Source organism: Amblyomma maculatum, chromosome 5 (assembly GCF_055883805.1).
Source record: "Amblyomma maculatum isolate TAMU_Amacu chromosome 5, ASM5588380v1, whole genome shotgun sequence".
In the NCBI taxonomy this organism is placed as follows: domain Eukaryota; kingdom Metazoa; phylum Arthropoda; class Arachnida; order Ixodida; family Ixodidae; genus Amblyomma; species Amblyomma maculatum.
The window spans coordinates 36,868,000-36,887,910 of NC_139348.1; the positions used below are offsets into that span (position 1 = coordinate 36,868,000).

The following is a 19,911-nucleotide window of genomic DNA, read 5'->3' on the forward strand; positions in this document are numbered from 1 at the left end:
CAGCGAACGCGATGGTTAGATAGCATCCTCGACGCACTGCAGATGAAGTTATGTGATGTTATGAAGATAGTGAGAGACCGGAAAGCGTGGCGTGACATGGTCCATAGGGTCACGAAGAGTCGGACACGACTGAACGACTGAACTGAACTAAACTGACTGTTGCTGTCCTCATTTTGCTTCACTACTGACGATGTCTATCGAAGTGCGCGTTATTTCATCATACTTCACCCATCTAGCCGTGTACATGTCCGATACAGACACAGAAACTATTGAATAATATTAGTTTTTGCTTTTTGTATTACTCTAATGTTGCTTTCCTCATTTCGCTTCACTACTGACGATATCTAAGGAAGTGCGCGTTATTTCATCATCAGTTCAGTTCAGTCGTTCAGTCGTGTCCGACTCTTCGTGACCCTATGAACCATATCACGCCACGCTTTCCGGTCTCTCACTATGTTGCTAACATCGCATAACTTCATCTGCAGCGCCGCGGGGATGCCATCTAATGCATTTCATCATACTTCACCAGTTAGCGGCGTACACGTCCGATACAAACACATAAATTTTCATCATCATCATCAGCCTGACTATACCCACTGCAAAGCGAAGGCCTCTAACATATTTCTCCACTTAACCGGGTTCTGTGCTAGCTGCATCCACTTGACCCCCGCGAATTTCTTAACCTCATCTGCCCACCTAACTTTCTGCCGCCCCCTGCTACGCTTTCCTTCCCTTGGAATCCAGTTTGTTACCCTAAGCGGCCATCTGTTATCCTCTCTTCGCACTACATGTCCTGCCCATGTCCATTTCTTCTTCTTAATTTCCACTAGAATGTCGGTAACTTGAGTTATTTCTCTGACCCACTCTGCACGCTTCCTATCTGTGAATGTTACCCCTACCATTTTTGTTTCATAGCCCTCTGGTAAAACTCTCTTGGTTAGCCTCATGTTTCCGCCCCTTAGGGCGGAAACGTGGAAACAGAAATTTTGAACATTGTCAAAAAAAGTTCTGGAAATAAATTTTTTCGTATCATTAATAATATATATAAATAATGGCAAAACCAATATATCAGAAGATATTTAATCGATACGCCTAAAAGTTCTCTCAATAAAATGCGCCCAGTAGTCTGTGCAAGTTTGACGTAATTGTTGCGCGCGCAAGACAAACCACAGAAGTAAACTTTTATAACCGTCGGAAACTCAGACCAATTATTTCAATGCGATCAATTACAAACAAACTTCACTAGTATATTTAGAGCATCTTACAACATTCAACAGCTGCCTCAAAATAATTTAAAACGCATACACCAGTTTGGGTTTATAAGGGAAGTCTTAATTACTTATTAGAGCAAAGGAAAACCTTCAGACGCAAACCTTTCCTCAGCATCGAATGCTTATCCCATTTGTATCAACATATTTATAACAAGAATCTTAGTCTCTCATGTCTAATCAATATGTTCTGATGCCTCACGTGTCATAGGCTATCTCTGGCGGGCTTAAAATTCAGCATCTCCGGAAGCTAGAACACTGGCTTACCAAACATTCGTCCCCTCCAACCTCGAGTTCGCTTCAATAAGATTTTCTGGAGGACAGCTTTGTGGCGGACAAACATCAGCGTTTATTCATCCTCAATAAGCTCGAAGTGATATGATGATGGTGGACTGCTATCGAGCCATTGGTCAGAGGTAGAGTGATCATTGATGAGGCCTGTTTTCAGTAGACGTAGGCCCTGGTGCGCTCCTGGACGTATCCTGGCCGGCTGTGGTACACGGAGCTCCGGGATCCGGTCAGCACCGGGGCGTGGTGGTAGTCGGTTTGCTGGTACGGAAGGCTGGCCAAGGAACAAAATGAAGACATTTAAGTCGTAGAAGTAACGGTTGATATTGCCGATGGTGATTTTCAGATATTTGCTCTAAGGCGGGTACATTGCGCTGGGCGCATATGTATTGTCCCCCCCAATACCACACTCGTCGTCCCCATTTCGGTAATGGTATAGTGTCTATATTGAAATAAAAAAGCAATGCCTTCTAGTGGCGCCACTTCATATCTATCCTTCTTTTCAAAAGCATCAAGAACAACTGCAAATTGGCTGCTGTATGAAATCAGTTAATATGAAAACTCTCTTTCAACTACCAGTCACATCGTTTTCTGAAATTTGTGCAGTTCATCTCACTACATCATACGCCTGTTGCAATAAAACACATCTAGAAAAGTTAGCTTATTGGTATCGAGTAAGTAAAAAGTAGTCGCGAACTACAGGATGAAAGTAAAATATTTTAGTTTAAAAAAGGATTTACGGCTCACTGATGATACATTATCCGCGTGCAGTAATATTAGCGTGATAAAAGTAACATGATGGAAGGACCAAAACAATAGAGAGTGGCCTTGTTTTTTCACACATAATTTGTGCCCTGAAAAGCTCCTTTCAAAGTGTATTATAATTAGAAAAGTGAATATGTACGTATTTGCATGCAGTACTGTTGATTGAGTGCTTATTCTACTTTAGTCAAATTATTCTGCAGACTTTTCAAAGACCACCGATCTGCCATTCTGAAAAATGTGAATGTTAAGAGGAAATGGGACGCTATTCGGCTTTTCGGTACTTTCATCGTATATTTTACATCAATTCATTTGATGCTTACAGGCAGCAGTCATCCCGCCCTGACACACCGTGTTAATGTCTGCGAAAGCGAGCTCTCTGAATACGAGCACAGGAGTCTCCTCACCCGGTGAGTGCATCGTGGTGGACGACGGTGGACTTTGGGTGGACCACCTTGCTGTTCTCGATGGTGTATCCGTATTCGTGGTGGGGCACGTGCACCAGTTCCTTGTGCTCGGCCACCACGGGCGCCCTCACCACGGTCTGGTGCACCACTGGTGCGTGCAACACCGGTGCGTGCACCAGAGCGGAGGGGACGCCGTAGGTGAAGACGGCGCCGCAGTGCGCGCCGGCAACCAGAAGGCAGGCGATGGCGAAGGTCTGCAGGGAAGGAATCGGATCCTAAAGCAATTGAACTCTTAGGCTGCACTTACGTGGTACCCATTTCCTGGGACGCAGCAATCGCACGCAAGTTTGCTGGAATTTGGTTGTTCCTGTAAGTGCTTTATGGAAAGTTTTTAAAGCACTTTTAATATGAACTGCGTTGTGCTGTTTAATAATCATTTAAATCTGCAAACGGTGTTGTCTGCACCAATCAAGCAACTTGACTTAAAGTTACCATTCACAGCCCGTATAAAATGTGCTATTGAGAGTATCGCTCTGGGAAAGTTTGAAGCTCATTTTTAAAGTAAAGGTACTGTGCGATTGCTAATCAGATCGACAATTGTGGTGCGCCTTTACACTTCACGGTGGTTTTCTAAACGTGCGAGAACACGGCCATTCCGACTTACGAGGGTCCTCATGGTGGAAGGTGGAGTTTGCACGAGCGGAGCTGGCTGTTTGTGCAGGAGAGGGATATGAGCCCAGAGTGTGCCTTGCTCTAGCGAGACAGCCTGCTTTTATACTCGTGCACGGTATACCCTCCCCTCTCCTTAAGCGAGGCCTTTCATTGGCGGTTAGCAGACAAATAAGGTGCGGAAGGCGGCTTACGTGTGTTCCTTAAACAAACTGGTGTTTCACTCCCCGCAGTGCAGTTAACATGACCTGAGGACGTGACAGAATGTTACTCGCGAGCCGTTCTCGCTTAGACACAGCAGATCACGATGCAACCATCTCTGTCGATTCCTTTTGATTTTCCTGCTTTTAGGTGTTTAATTGCCTCTTGCCGATATTCTATTTTTCCTTGTTTTGTCCGTCGCATATATATAACGGGGCGGTACTCTGTAGTGTAGAAGTTCATAAAGCTCATGACAAAAAGGAGAAAAGTTTGCCGGTATGGAGGCAATACACGACGAAGCGTGGTCGCCTCTGGTCGTTGGCCATTCTAGTTAAGACACGAAGATCGCAAGCGCGCCTCAGCCGCGTGCGTGTTTGCTCTCTGAGGTGCGTGCCGAAGGAGCCTTTCGCCGGGGATGCATGTAGCTTAGTATTTAGTCACATATATGAGACGGCGAGCGCAAGTCGAAATTGCTACATTTATCGGGATACACCAAAAGAACGAAACCCTGCGTCTGATGTTTTTGCAAAGTACTTTGGCGCTGCGTGAGGAATGATTGTGGGCGTAACCTTACTGTACTTGAGGGTTATTCTTGTCATGAGTTTTCATGAGATCGCAGACAGAACGGGAGGGGGGGGGGGGGGGGTGCGCTGGGACGAATGGCAAAAACGGCTACGTAACACGAAATGTTGTGACGAAAATATGCGTCGCTGGAGCTGTTATCACACGTGATACCCGGCCTGGTGGGATTGTTGTTTGTGCTTTTATAAAGAATTTGGATCCATGTGTGCATTAGGTGCACTGTAATTTCTTGGCCAACGCAGCTGCTTTGGTTACGGTAGAGTCTGCTGTACGAACAGTATTTACACAATAAATTAATAAGTTCATGTACATGATCACAACAGCCTGAAAGGTGGGGAAGCGGAAAACATACTGAGCTGCTTGTGGTCTGTTTCACATGCTGTCTCACGTTTTGTGGTGTTTGCAGTCAGCCCATTTTTACGTGGAACCGTCGCTTGAAACCACTCCCGCATCGATTTGAACATATCGAATGTGTATCCACTGTCGCAAATAATATCGGGAGTCTCTGTGCGCCATGTAGCGTAACGCGCGTTTACATCTAAGTAGTCGCTTCATCAATTGGATGCAGCTAAAACAGGACCGGGTGAATTGGAGGAATATTGGAGAGGCCATCGCCCTGCGGTGGGTATAGTCAGGCTGCTGCTGATAAACCGCTTCATAATTGAGTTCGAAGCAGCTTCTCAAGAGCTACGTTTACACAGTCCGAGTCTCTGCTATCGTTTGTGATCACTGTCTGATTCTCTGTTCATATATTATACATTTTGTTTTGGTTTCCCTTCATTAACTATTACCGTATAATATTTTCCTACGAGTGTCACATGCAGTGCTTTTTGAATCCGCGATTTTGTCTATTTTCGGATCCTCAGCCTTCACCACCCCTTTATCTACTACCCTTAGCCGCGCGGCGCTGCATATGTATTTTGTATCAATTTATTTATCCTTTTATTTATACATACGGCAGCGTAATTAAGAGTTATAGCAGAAGTGGGTGAGTAAGACATGCATGGAAACCTGCAGTGCGGTGGTGATCAAATAAAAAAAATATTTCATCATCATCATTATCATCAGCTAGATTATAACCTCTGCTGGACGAAGGCCTCTCCCAAATTCCTCCAACTAACCCGGTCCTGTGCTAGCTGCATCCACTTGACCCCTCCGACCTTCTTAACTTCATTCGCCCACCTAACTTTCTGCCGCCCCTTGCTACGCTTTCCTTCCCTTGGTATCCAGTTTGTTACCCTAAGCGACCATCGGTTATCCTCTCTTCGCACTACATGTACTGCCCATGCCCATTTCTTCTTCTTGATTTCTACTAGAATGTCAGTGACTTGAGTTATTTTTCTGACCCACTCTGGAAGTTTCCTATCTCTTAACGTTATCCCTACCATTTTTCTTTCCATAGCCCTCTGCGTTTTCCTCAACTTAAGTACAACCCTCTCTGTTAGCCTCCACGTTTCAGCCCCATAGGTAAGTACAGGTAAGATGCAACTGTTGTATACTTTCCTCTTGAGCGATACCGGTAAGCTGTATAGTCATAACCTGGGAGTGCTTGCCAAATGTGCTCCATCCCAATCTTATTCTTCTTTGTTATTTCCTTTTCGTAGTGCGGATCTGCGGTTACTACCTGTCCTAAGTAGACATATTCGCCGACTACTTCCAGTATTTCGCTACCTAATGTAAACTGCTGCTTCTTCCCGATGCTGTTGAATATTACCTTAGTCTTCTGCATATTGATTTTCAAGCCTACCTTTTTCTTTTCCTATCTAGGTCTGTCGTGAACGTGGTTGACCTTTTCAAACCGCGGTTTACGAGAAATGGTCTAGGCAAAATTCTGCGTATTTATTTTTCACCGACACAGCAGAGTTGCTGGTGGAATAACAATTGGGTAATATCAGTTTGGCAGGTTTAGTGAAGGGCCTACAGAAACAAGGACAGTTTTCGTTGCGTGCGTTTGTTGTGGAATGGAAGGATTTGTATTCTCTGCCCGAAGACAAGTCCACTTGCCGAAACGTTGGGTCGACCTGCGAACTGAGGCATACCCCATTTACGCTTGTTCAGTGCTCCTTCATACTGCCAGATCATGGTATCTTCAGTACTTTTAATGACGCTATCACGAATGCGTGACGAGCTGAAGTTCAGAAGTGCTTCAGGGCTGTCGGGTAAAGTGTTTTTGAGCTTTAGACGTCGTATTTGAAATGCGCCTTTCTGAGATTAGGCGAAGTTGTTCATGTGAAAAACTCGGATGTGTACATCGACTCACCCGTCGCCCCAGTTTCAAGGGAAAGTTTCTTTGCAAAGGGAGAGTGCGCTTCTCGGTGTAATTTTGGAGGTATGACATGACTACAAATTTGAGGTTAACTAACTGGCTTTAGTCAGAGAAGTGGATGTTCCTCACCGAGCTGTGAACAGGCTGAGGGCTTTCAAACGAAGTTGAATGGGCTTAATATTCACTAAACATTCTGCAGGACGGTGCGTTCTAGTACTTTGATCACAAATTGTTGTTTGAAGTGGAAAACGTCTTTCGGCGTTATAATCTGAGCTCAGCTCAGCGAATATCAATTCTGAGTTTTGCCACCCGAGTTGGTGCGCACCCGAAATAAACGATAGCTCTACAGTGCAAGCATAGTGCCTCTGTGATGATGGAGGCTTACGTGGAGGCTAACCAGGAAGCTTTTACTCAAGTTGAGGATAACGTAGAGGGCTATGGAACGAAAAATGGTAGGGGTAACATTAAGAAATAGGAAGCGTGCAGGCTAGGTCAGAGAAATAACTCATGTTACTGACATTCTAGTGGAAATGAAGGAGAAGAAATGGGCATGGACGGGACACGTAGTGCGAAGAGAGGATAACTGATGGTCGCGTAAGGTAACAAACTGAATTCCAAGGGAAGGAAAGCGTAGCAGGGGGCGGCCGAAAATTAGGTGGGCGGATGAGATTTAGAAGTTCGCAGGGGTCAAGTGGATGCAGCTAGCACAGAACCGGGGTAACTGGAGAAATTTGGGAGAGGCCTTCGCCCTGCAGTGGGTATAGTCAGGCTGATGATGATGAATGATGGATTCCCAAATACGCTCCTCATTTATGCATACCCATTCCTGTTATGCAAAATTACGAAACCTTGCGATGGCAGTGAGGTGAATAAGCAGGCTGCTCAGAAAAAGAAACTAGCTGTAGTTTCATACGTGCAGAAGTTGCCGCGTGAACCTAGAAAGTTGGCTTGTGGTTCGACATTCAAGGGTTCTTGCAGTGCCGCAAATAATATCGTGCGTGTTTGTTAATTGGGCAAAAAAGAGAGGAACATGAGGGCGCAACAAAATCTCGATGCGGTGTTGATCAAAAGTTTGAGTTTGTTCCATTCAAGGTTGGCGTCCAGTATGTAGTTTCCGTATCTTGAAACAGGCTAATCGGCAGGTGCTTAAATGTGCGCTTGCAGGAACAAAAGAGGTTTATAAAAACTGGGTACGGTTGAAAACGGGTTGAACATTGTCGAGAATGCGAGAATGCAATGTGAAGCGCGACTGGTCATCTTGATTGTGAGCACGCGTTCTCTGGGAGCACTGGGATACTTCGTGAAAATGTGGAAGCCTTCCACATCACAAAACGGAGAGACAACTGCGTTAGGAAGCCGTCTCTTGCTGCACAAGAAAGAAGTTCCAAATATTTTCCCACATATCAGTGACCTGTTCGGGTTATATCTTGTATTTTATTGTTTTATAACGGTTTGACACACGCAGCAGGAGGTTTATTCGATGCTTTACTAATATTAGACTCTCACTTGAGAGTCAGCGTTTGTCGCAGGTCCTCTTCTTGTGTCCTTATCTTTTTCGCCCCATTCAGAACTCGTAGCACTGCAGCGAGTTTATTTCTGTGCACCTAAAATATTATGCATGTTTCCTGCTGCGGTTATTGCAATACTTTGCAGCCAAATATACTCTTAACTTATGCACTTTTATTAATGCGAAAGCATTACTTCGCTATGTTCACTGGTTTCTGTTCGCACACCGCGTCCGCAGGCCGTGTCCGCAAAATAGTGTCCGCCACAGTGTGAGTAATTGAGAAGTGGTAGAGGTTAATGAGTGGTGCCAATCAATTGAGGGTGACGTAACGTTGTGTTATAAATAATAATTATGCCATTAAGTTAATTAGGTAACTAATTACAGGCATAACTGTAAAAGTTGACCGCTGCAGTTGTGAGTAATTGAGGAGTGGTAGAAGTTAATGAGTGGTGTCAATCGATAGAGGGTGACATAATGTTATGGCCGGAAAAATAACTAGTTCAAAAAGGTAATTATGTAATTAATTAGAGGCAAAAGACGCAAATTTGTGTCCGCAGCAGTTGTAACTGAGAGGTTAATGAGTGGTGTCAATCAACACAGGATGACATAATGTGTCCGAAAGAATAATTAGGTCAACAAGTTAATTAGGTAATTAATTAGAGGCAGAAATGTAAAAGGAAAGGCGAAAATGTCTCATTATGCAGTGGCTTCGCGCCACATTTGAATGCATCAAATACTAAAATAGTTAATTTAACCAGTCAGTTAAGGTGACATCAAGGATGTGAAGTCACGCAACCTGAAGTCGAGCCAAGAAAGGGCATAGGAAGGAACTGGCGCCCAATAGGGGCTTTACAAAAGTTAGCGCCATCTAGTGAAAGAAACAGAAACTGCGCGCGGCGGCCATGTTTTGCTCAGTCCGCCCGCGCCTACCATCGAGTACGCTGTCAACGTGCGCCTTCGTAGCACCCGTGCATGCACAGAAAGGTGCATTGGAATGCTTACAAACGATTGTTTCATCTTTTAACATCACAGCAGTCGCTGTTAGCTCCAAGCTCTATTCGGAATGATGCCAGCATGTTGTTGCGTGCCCTTGTGCAGCCAGCGCACCGTCGTAGACGCGCAGGGAATCAAGGTATACGCGTGTATGCGAACGTTCGTTTGCAGTACTAATCGGCTTTACAAGGGTCACTTGTATCGTGTAAAGCATTACTGCACGCCCCTCTGACTGGGAGCTAGTTCACAGAATGGGCTATCACCTAAAACAGCAAGGTTGTTTTGAGCGCTATGGAGCCTCGTGAACTTGAAGGATAAGCTTATGTTGCGATGGAGGACACGGGAGAAGGAGCAATGCATGTATAACGAACGCTATTGTGCTAATACGTTCTTTGAAAGATTTTGTACGTAGGTTGCATTTACCATTTTGTATTGGATTTAAGACACGGGCATGATTACCGAAACTACTTTTCACAGCCGTACGAAATGGTAGTGCTTGGTGCAGAGAGCAATACGGTTGTCTAGTGCGCCCGAGGTGCGTGTTTCACCCTGCAAAAGCAAGCGGCTGCCAAACCCGCGGCGTCTAGAAAAGCAGGAAAAGATGACACCCCACTAGTGTGTTGTAACATGCTCACGTGCAGCCCGTTTCGACCGGTCCACGTCCAGAGCGCGCAGCTCAGGTTTTATACCTGCCAGCGCGGCTGATAAAATAACGAAGCGCGCGCTTCACTTTTGTGTGTTTTTTCGAGTCACCCGATGGTTCGCTAATTCACAGCTACCTGAAATTCACAGGAATTTTTAAATATGTCGATTTCTTGTTTATTCCCTTTGTCAGAAAGTAAACATTTGAAGCGTAATCTCATATGAAAGCGCGCACATTGGAAGCTTCGAGGAACTCGGAGGAGGAGGAACTCGGCTGAAACGAAAAGAATTTTGAAAAGTCAATTCACATCACAGCGAAGTGTTTGTGCTTTGTGCAACTGGCTGTGTTCATAAAATCAGATTTATATTATGTCATATCGTTATAGAAAGATTAGGGGGTCACTTAAGCTCCGCCGTTAAAGGTATAACGCGATAGTGCCTCTCTCTCATACACACACACGCACGATGTTTACTTTCTTCACGTGTTATATTTTAGCTCTTTTATTTATTTATTTAATTTAACCAATTACTGCAAGTCGTAACTGGCCCTAGCAGGAGGGGCGAAAATAATACAATGCAGTGAAATATGAATTCATCAAAAGTAACATACTACACACAAGTGTAGTGTTATATGTTGTTATATATGTTATGTTTCTGTTACGTATGTTATGTTATATTTCTATCATATCTTTATTTTTTTGACGTTGTATATTTTTATACACCAATACGCATGCGTCAGCAACAATTGGCTTTTGAACACATTCTCCAATTATTTCAATTAATCGATTACACATTCTAAATTTTCTTCCTTAGCATCACCAAGCACTGGTTTTTCATTCTGACACCTTTAAACCCTTACTTTCCAATTTTTTTCTTTTTTTCGTTTCTTTATTTCATCAATTGATCAAATAATTATAAAGATTTAGCTCGTCATCGCCTATCGCACACCAATCAATATTCAATCACTGGAAGCACAAATTACCATGGCACTTTTTTTTTTTACGCAGCCCCCGATTATTTCCGAGACTAATGCCAACTACTGCGTCGACGGCATGGGAAGGAAAGTGCTCAGCGCCAGTCCAAATTACGTCAAATTACGCGATGCTTTTATCACAAAATAAAATGCATCCTCGCTCATTTCACCAACAAAGTATCTTCCAGTGGGATGAGCGACGGCGATTGCGCAAACCAAGGAAACAAACTCGCGATGATCTCTCATAGGCATTTAAGTAAACAGCAATGGCGCACAGACAAAAAAAATCCATATTACAGAACTCTGGATACTGTACCTGGATTGGGATGACGCTGCGGATTGCCGAGGGGCCCATGCACGATTCGTAGAGCAATTTGTAACTTCGCTCGGCAGCGCGGCTGGTGGGCCCCGCCAGATCTCGGCTGTCAAAATACGCTTCTAGGCGTCGCTAACAGAAATCGCCAGGGACCGAAGAGAGGTCCAAGCACAGCACACTACGTTAAAACGTGAAAAGCGCGAACAGAACGGCGAGCGCTGACGGACGGACACGAAGCGAACGGATTGAGCGAACAAAATATGGCGGCCAGCGCGGGATCAGCGTGCCGCTCACGGTTGCCAGACGTACTTTTGTAAACCTCTATTTGAAAGTACCAAAGAGTAAAGTAGTTAATTAAGGCAATCAATAAGGGTTACGTCAAGAATGTGACGTCACGCAACCGGAAGTAGAGCCGAAAAAGGGCACAGGAAGTGAGTGGCGTAATTTGAAAGTACCAAAAACCAAAAAGGGAAAACAAGTGAAATAATGTGACGTAGAGGACGTGACGTCACGCAACCGGAAGTAGAACTAAAAAAGAAACTAGGAAGGGATTGGCGAGCAATTTGACAGTACCAGAGACTAAAATGGGTAAACAGGAAGTGATATAAGCAACTAGAAGCAACCAGAAGCAAACAGCTGAATCCGTGCTTTCGCATTACTCCAATGCAGTTTCTGCAGTTCTCTTTAATTTTTCGTTAACATTGCACCTGTCATCTTATTAAAATATATGGTCGCTAATAAATCACGTGTACCTGGATCGCATCGTAGGCATGTCCTACGTAATTTTAAGCAAGACTTTAAAAATGAAAAGCGTGAACGCAAATGGAACCAATTGAATATAATTTTCAATCTAGCTAGACTTACTCAGGCTATATTTTATTTCTCAATAAGTAATGGAATCATATATTTATTTACTGAACTTTCTTAGTAATGGCGGAATACCCGAAGTGTGATAAACAAAGATTCAAAGCACCTTCAGATACCTCGCAACAGGTTCTTTTTCGTGACAATTTTAACCTCACGAAAGGAAGAAAAAAACTAGGAGGAAAAGATTGGGACGGATAAGATTAGGGAAGTACTCGCAAATTATAGTAGCAGCTTGCCGGTATAGGTCAAGAGGAATTATATAACAATTGCACCTTATCGGTACTTACCTGTGGGGCTGAAACGTGCAAGGTAATGAAAAGGGTCCTACTTAAGCTGAGATCAATGCCGAGAGCTAGGAATGGAAAATGATAGGTGTAGCGTTAAGAGATTGGAAGCGTGCAGAGTGGGTCAGAGAAATAACTCGTGCTGCTGGCATTCTAGTGGAAAGCAAGCAGAAATGGGCATGGTCAGGGCATGTAGTGCGTATTCAGAACCACCGATGTTCGCTTAAAGTAACCAAAATCATTCCAAGGGAAGGAAAGCGTAGCAAATGTCGGTAGGAATTTAGGTTGGCGGATGAGGGCAAGACTTTCGGAGGGGTCAAGTGGATGCAGATAGTACCAGAACAGGTTATTTGGAGGAAATTGGGAAAGGCCTCCACTCCGAAGTGGGCAAGTGCGACTTATAGTGGCCACGAGACCACACAAGGTTTCTGGAAGAATAAACTCATTTGAATTGACGATGAGGATGTATCGCGTGTGACTTTTTTTTGCGACCCTTAGAAAGCCTCGTGGTCGTGCAGTGATTACTGTGCTCGACTACTGTTGGGATCGAATCCCGGCCGCGGTGGCCGCTTTTTATTCGAGGCGAAAACCAAGTCATCCGTCTGCTGTGCGATATCAGTGCACGTTAAAGAGCTCCAGGTTGTCCAAAGTTTCGGAACCCTCCACTACGGCATCTTTCATGGCTTGAATAACTTTTGGCGTCAAGCCCCATAAAGCAAACGAAACGAAACTATAAAAATTATGCGAAATATGCAACAAAATAATATGACGTGGAGCTTGCGCACGGTACAGCTATTGCGATGCTCTCAAGCGTGCAGTGGATGCATAAAAGGTAGATGGGACAGGCCAGGTGGAAGCGACAGGGCGTTCTGCCAGTTGTGGCCTCTGCTTCGAGTCGAATGACCGCGAAAATACGTGTTGCTGGTTGAGCGTCACAGAGGCGATAAAATAACTAAGACTGCGAAAGAGAAGGAAGGTCCCTTAGAATTGGCCTGCACTGGCTGTACTATCAATTTATTTTTTATAGCACTAGTTCTCAAAAGTTCTGCAGTAGTACCAAGGGATACTGTGAGCGAGCAGCGATGGCAGGTGTCAAAACGAATGCGCGAAGGTAGGCATATAACCTAGCAGCCGCCAACGTGCACGCAGTGTGCGGAACTTTGTCGCCTGCCGTATAGCATGTCCGTTATGGTCCATTTCAAGGCTTCCGTAGACCTACTGCACTGGGTAAGTGGCGACGACTACGGCGGGGTTCACGTTGACTGCCACAGGTTTGATGAATATTTGGGCAATGTGGCTGCGCCTGTGTTGGGAGCGAATGTTGCAGCCAGTTGCCACGAGTATAAGCTTGATTCAGACTGCCTGGGGAGGCGTTTAACAAGATCAGGGGTAATAAATAAATTAAGGGTTTCTGCCTACAGTTCAAACGCATTGGTTTTGCTGAAAAGACGTGCATTTTTCAGCGGTTGACAATGGCTTACAAACGTCGATTTACTCCGTAGGCAATAAATTTGATGTCACAGAGGCCCCTAGGTGTACATGCTTGCCTGATTTAGGTCACTAATCACAGAATAAGCGGTGTTGTCATATATATGGTAGCTGGTTCTGCTTTGCGGAAAAGACCTGTATCAACTTTCTGCTCGGAACGGGCCGCAAACCGCAGCTACCCGCTTGCAAAGGCTAAAACCTACATCCCACGACACGGTACGAGAACAAGAATAAAAAAGAAAGCACTACATAGGGCAATGCGACAACACTATATTTGTCATTCGGCATCACCGCTATATGTCGCCACAGCTACAAATACTGTTCCTGACAAACAAGAAAATACTAATCACCAGCATGCAATTTAACTATCATGTATACATAGCAACTCGATTGTAATTTACGAGCGCTGCGACGGAGAACAACAACGAGAGAGTAATGACAAGGACAGGCGCTACTATCAACTGAAAGTTTATTCGAAGAACACAGAATAAATACTCGCAGAAGACAACCAAAGGCACCTGCGCTTCACAGATTTTTCCTATGTATCCAGATATAAAATCTCACAATCTTGGATGCTTACAGATGGTGAGCTCACGCACGTGTCACTGTTCTTATGGATGTGATATGAATCTGACAGTTCTCTAGTCATTTGATCTTTGTGTCTAAACTGAATCTTGGTTTTGTTAAAAAGCGGTAGGCATTGTTTCTTACTAGGCACATTTGACCCACTAGGTTTATTCAATTGACAGTCTCTATAATGAAGGGCCAAATTGGATGACGGGGCACTATTCAAAGAAGTGTTATGTTGGCGCAGGCGCGTATTAATACATTTGCCGGTTTGCCCTATATAATTTTTCTCACATTTAAAAGGTACTTGATACACAACCCCTTCTTCACATGCGACTAAACGCGAATCATGGTCCTCTTGGTACGCACTGTTTCTTGTTCTACTTTTTTGTTTCTGATCTCTAGCCCTTCTGTCAACAGCCGCACAAATTTTGCCCACCTTATTAGGAACCGAAAATAACATTTTAACTCCATATCTACGGCCGATTTGCTTAAGCCTATGGGATAACCGATGGGTATACGGGATCACTGCATACTTCCTTCTATCGCTATTGATATGGACCCGTGTATCCTCTCTACCAAAAGCCTTAATCTTCTTTATGATTTTATTGCTAGCTAGAATTATCACATCTATCGGGAAGCCCGCTAACCTTAACCTTTGAACCTGTTGTTTGAAACTGCTATCGATAGCGTGAACACATGGTTTTGTAACAGCAGAACTTAAACAAGCTCGTAATTCGCAATCATGTACCAACTAGCTCAACTTTCCGTATTACTACATAGCAACTCGCATCCCTTAGTAGTTAACCATCCCGAACAAAACCTTGCAGAACAATACGCAGCGTCGTCTGCTCTTATCCGGACGGCACGTGCGCCATTCTGTACTTTGATGCGAAACCTTTACTACGGCATGTATCAGCCAAGGTCAACGTAACAGGTGGCTTGGCCTTTAACGAGCCAGATGCCACAGTGTGGCTATATAGCTTAACTATGCTACCACCTATGGTGTATCACCACTTGACCTGTCACCTTTGGCTTTTCACCTTTTACCACAAATGCAGGCAATACGTGTTCCCTCCTGTAGTCGACGGCATCCTCGACTCCATAGTGCCGGCAATTTATTGGCTGCAAAGCCATATCTGTCTAACCAAAGAAAAACCAAGCAAAACGACGCTTTCGATTAGTCTAACTTTTAGCCTTTGGAGCGGGTGCGCGATGAATGAGAACGGCTTCCGAACTAATCCTGCATCTTGACAAAACGAGGACAGAAGTTCAGGGATGGCGCGCGGCACCGGAAAAAGAAGGAAAGTGACGCTGCATTTTTTGAACTAATGCAGCCGATGCAGTAAAATCGAAGAGATCTGAAAGCGGCTTTCTGGTTCTGTTTCCAAGAATGAGCACTGAATTATAGCCTTTACGCGACAAAAGGTGGAGGCTTAGACGCCAACTACCAGAGCAATGCCCTGTCGGGAAGCACGGACAGCGAATGATAACAACTATGAAAAAATTAGAATACGTTTCGGAACTCCATTTTTTTTCCGACATAAAAAGTAACTTGAAAGCATTCCACAATTATAACGGCCAAAGTTTTTACAATAATGTTTCTTATAGGATGTTTATGAGATGGAATAGCCAATAGAATAAGGTTTAAAGCCCACATAAAATATTTGAGAAATTAGTGATTTCACTCGGAAAACATTTTACACACAAAAAAAAATATTGGCTGTGTTTCACCTTCGGTTAGACCTAGTGTGAAGCGATAACTGAAGCATGGTTACACATGGTAAAGCTCTTTATTCGACAGGAGGTTTTTCCTTGGTTATGACTACGAAGAGGCTCCGGTGATCCGTAAAGAAGTTCGCCTTGGTTCGAACTTGGTGTATCCGTAGATACGGCTGGACAGGTCCTCGCTAACAATTGCTAACCCTGAACAGGGGTGCCTTGGATTTAGTAAAACTGTCCTTGCATGTCGGGCGCACAACAGCCTGTAGTACCGTTTGTGGATCCCATTCCGGGAAAGCCGCATGAGTAATGGGATATATCGATTCACTCACCAGAGTCAAATCATTTCTGTGCCGGAGTAGTTCGCACACACCACACACAATTCCGAACGAATTGTTGGGGAACTTCTGGTAAAAATGTGGCGCAGAACTTTTGAACTCACTTATATGGATCGCATGTTTCATCTGGAGAATCGATGCAAGTTTCCCCGTTGTTATTCGATCACTGCTGTTGCTGACGGTGTTGATGCAGAAGCGGTGAGTGCGGCGCCGGCGGCCATCGATGGTGCTTGTCACCCACACCTTGCAGCATCGTCTCGGTGGCATTTCGCAAGACGCTCCTTGCGTTGTTCCAGCGTTTCCGCCGCTTTTTTTGGCTTTAGCCTCTTCGCTCCTCCTTCGAAACCGTTGAGTTCGCAACGCAATGTCTCTCGGATCGTCGGATGCAGCCGACCGACGATCGTAGCGACCACGGCTGCTCAGTTGGTCTTCCTCCGAGTCCATGGCATGACTCCGGCTGAGGCACTGTATATATACTCGAGATTCACGTCAGTGTTCATGTGTCTCGCCACGCAGCTGCTCACCCGTTAAGCTTGTTTCCAGGTCAGCTGACCTTTGACCTTCACTTTCACCTTGATATTGAATGTGATCTTGACTTTTGGTAGGAATATAGCTACACAAAGTGGTTGTGGCTTATGTTCCAACTTCACCTGCAGTATATCTTGTAAAAAAAGATGACCTGGCCCCAGCGCGTTGCAACGAGACGCGAGCACCGGCTGATCTAGTCAGGACCTGCCAGCGGCTACGTTGTGTAGTATCCCTAGGCGCTGAGCGCCAATTTATATTTTGATTTGGTTTAAAAGGTATAACATCCGAAGTGACTCAGGTTATAGGGGCCGACAGACGCTTTTTTTATGCAAGGGTTGGATGCAGAGTAGTTGTTTTGTTCTTGCAAAAGGAAAAGCACAGAAAAATGTCGCTGGTTTTTCTCCTTTTAAGGCGCTGTTTTTGCGAGGTTCTGGAACAGATTGTGAATGTCTACGTTTTTGTCCTTGTATACGTGTAGGCGTACGGGAGTTGTTTGAGCCAGACATAGGCTCGATCTCTGACAGTAACACTCAACTGACAACTTTGCTGAAAAACATAGGCGTTTATTCGCTTTCAGCTAATAGGTGGGGATGGGGGGGGGGGAGGAAAGGGGAGGGAGTTTATGATGATATCGGAGTTCAGTAGACGTAAGCTCTGGTACGTTCCTGGACGTATCCCGGACGGCTATGGTACACGGAGCTACGTGATCCGGTGAGCACTGGCGCGTGGTGGTAGTCGGTTTGCTGGTATGGAAGGCTGCAGTGGAAGCATGGACGAGAGGCTATTAAGTGATGGGAATAAAGGCCAACATTGCCGGCAGCTTTCTGAAGCATCTGTCATGTTCGAACTTCACTGGGAGGGATGCATCAACAAATTCTATGCAATATCCAGCCTAAACGCCATTAATTTATCCAAATGAGGAAATAAAAGAAATACATTGGCGAAGTGAATGCCGTAATGCGTATTGTTTTCGACCACTAGAAATAGGCGAGGTGTGTGCGTAGGCAAAATGAATACCTAACTATGTCCCATTTCTCCTGCAATTACCGGCGCGATTAATATTTCTTGAAGTAACCCCCTACAGAGATACCTATTACTTTTTGGTATAAAGTGTCTTTGCGTGGACAAGCTTGTTCGCCTTATGTTAGCTGCCTGTTGCCGGCATAAATCAAAACAATACAATGGCAAAGAAGGCATATAGATGAAAATATTTGGTTTGATATCTTCGTGTTGAGGTTAAACATTTTCCTTTAGCTAACAGGATGGAAGATTTAGCAATAATTGGCAACATTATTTGCCGCGATGCAATTCTCTGTGGCCGTCCTGAATGTGGCTGTGAATTCACTGCGGACGGCGACTTGAGTATACATTTAGAATGTGACATAAAGTCTCAGGAAACAAGTGCTCTCTATTCAATTTACTGAATCTGCTTACCCGGTGAGGGGGTCGTGGTGGACGACGGTGGACTTTGGGTGGACTACCTTGCTGTTCTCGATGGTGTATCCGTATTCATGATGGGGCACGTGCACCAGCTCCTTGTGCTCGGCCACCACGGGCGCCCTCACCACGGTTTGGTGCACCACTGGTGCGTGTAACACCGGTGCGTGCACCACAGCGGAGGGGACGCCGTAGGTGAAGACGGCGCCGCAGTGCGCGCCGGCAACCAGAAGGCAGAATACGACAAGTGTCTGCAGGGAAGGAATCAAATGCTAAAGCAATTGAATGCTTAGGCGGCACTATATCATGCGAAATCGTGGTGCTCATTTCCAGTGATGTAGAGAGCAGCAGTTACAGGTAAGCTAGCTGAAATTTGATTGATCCTTTAGTAGCCATCGGCAGTGTCTAAAGCACGTTTGGTATCAGCTGCATTGAGCTGTTCATTAACAATTTGGAATCTATAAAGCGAGTTGTCTGCACGAAATAAACAATTCGAGTTATATTGACAATACACAGCCAGTATAATGGATCGTTCTGGAAAAAGTTTAAGTTCATTCTTGAACTAAAGGTGATTGCTAATCATTTGAAAAATTGCAGTGCATCTTTCTGACAATTCACCGGGGGCTTCTAAACGTGGGAAAACTTGGCCGTTCTGACTTACGAGGGTCCTCATATTTCTGGAAGGTGGAGTTTGCGAGAACAGGAGCTGGCTTCTTGTACAGGTCAGGGATGAGCCCAGAGTGTGTCTTGCCCTAGCAAGGCTGACTGCTTTTATACTCGCCGACAGTGTACCCGTCCCTCTCCTTAAGCGAGTCCCTTCATTGGTCGTTAGCAGGTAAGTAATATTCAAAAGATGCCTTACATCTGCTCCGTAAACAAACGGGTGTTTCACCTCCCGCCGTGCAGTTAACATGACCTGAGGACGTGACAGAATGTTACTCGCCTGCCCTTCCCGCTTAGACTCTGCAGACCGCGATAAAACTTTTTCAGTCGATTCCTTTCAATTTTCCTGCTTTTATGCGTTTTATTGCCTCCTGCCGATATGCTATTTTTCTTGTTTTGTCCGGCGCATGTAGATAACTTCGCAGTACTCTGTAGTGTAGAAGTCCATAAAGGTGATGCTAATAACAAAAAAGTTTGCGAAGAACGACCGGTGTGGTGGCAATACACAACGAAGCGTAGTCGCCTCTGGTCGTTGGCCATTCTATAGTTAACAGGCTCCGATCGCACGTGAACTTCAGCCTGCGTTTGAGCTTTGCGTTTGTGGCGCGTACTGCAAACGCTATGCTAGCTCACATTCGGTCACCTGCATGGCACGTCTTGCGCAATTCGCAAGGTGTTATATTTACCTGGATACACCACTAGAACAGAAGCAGTACTCTGATGTTTTTCCTTTGTTTATTGGCTTCACGTGAGGACTACGTTCTGCCCATCATAAGTGTGCGGGACACCCAAGTTGTGTAGCAGGTCTAGCGAGTCGACATGCATAACACAATACTGCCTAAGAAGCACGAAAGATGGTGGCGCAAGTACAGACGTCGCTTGGGGTGATGTCGCACTTGGTACCCAACCTTGTTACATTGAAGCTTAATGGGCTCAGAAGGAATTCGATGGAGAAGATTTAGAATGCATAGCGTATGTGTTGCAGGCGGCCGCAGCATAGCTACGGCATTCTGGCTTCCAACGAAGAATTTGTGGGTTCAGATCTGCTCCACGTTTCCTTTTTCATTGTGGGAGCACTGCACGTGGATCCATTAGGCAATTTCGCGATGCTCTGAACCTCCAGAGTAGTACGTGCGCACTAAT

General features: G+C 44.9%; 2 protein-coding genes across 2 annotated transcripts; both read right to left on the bottom strand.

Annotated features, from left to right (window-relative positions):
* Window positions 1-1,712: 1,712 nt before the first annotated feature.
* LOC146188048 (uncharacterized) lies at window positions 1,713-16,584 on the bottom strand. The gene is made up of 4 exons (XM_084604983.1): window positions 16,245-16,584; window positions 12,029-12,036; window positions 2,726-2,979; window positions 1,713-1,830 (listed from the first exon to the last, which is right to left on the bottom strand). Exons 1-4 carry the CDS (start codon window positions 16,582-16,584, stop codon window positions 1,713-1,715), a joined length of 720 nt encoding a protein of 239 aa, XP_084461109.1.
* A 715-nt stretch (window positions 16,585-17,299) lies between these two features.
* LOC146188049 (uncharacterized) lies at window positions 17,300-18,778 on the bottom strand. Its single transcript, XM_084604984.1, has 3 exons — window positions 18,767-18,778; window positions 18,103-18,356; window positions 17,300-17,424 (listed from the first exon to the last, which is right to left on the bottom strand). The coding sequence occupies exons 1-3, from the start codon at window positions 18,776-18,778 to the stop codon at window positions 17,307-17,309; spliced, it is 384 nt and encodes a 127-aa protein (XP_084461110.1). The 3' UTR covers window positions 17,300-17,306.
* Window positions 18,779-19,911: the final 1,133 nt, after the last annotated feature.

What these genes read in the sequence shown, in the direction of transcription:
- LOC146188048 (XM_084604983.1), bottom strand. Translation starts at nt 16,584, where the DNA reads ATGGACTCGGAGGAAGACCAACTGAGCAGCCGTGGTCGCTACGATCGT. An exon ending in CACCACGATGCACTCACCGG is followed by an intron (nt 1,831 to 2,725) that starts GTGAGGAGACTC and finishes TTCCTTGGCCAG; the next exon opens with CCTTCCGTACCAGCAAACCG.
- LOC146188049 (XM_084604984.1), bottom strand. An exon ending in CACCACGACCCCCTCACCGG is followed by an intron (nt 17,425 to 18,102) that starts GTAAGCAGATTC and finishes CTTCCACTGCAG; the next exon opens with CCTTCCATACCAGCAAACCG.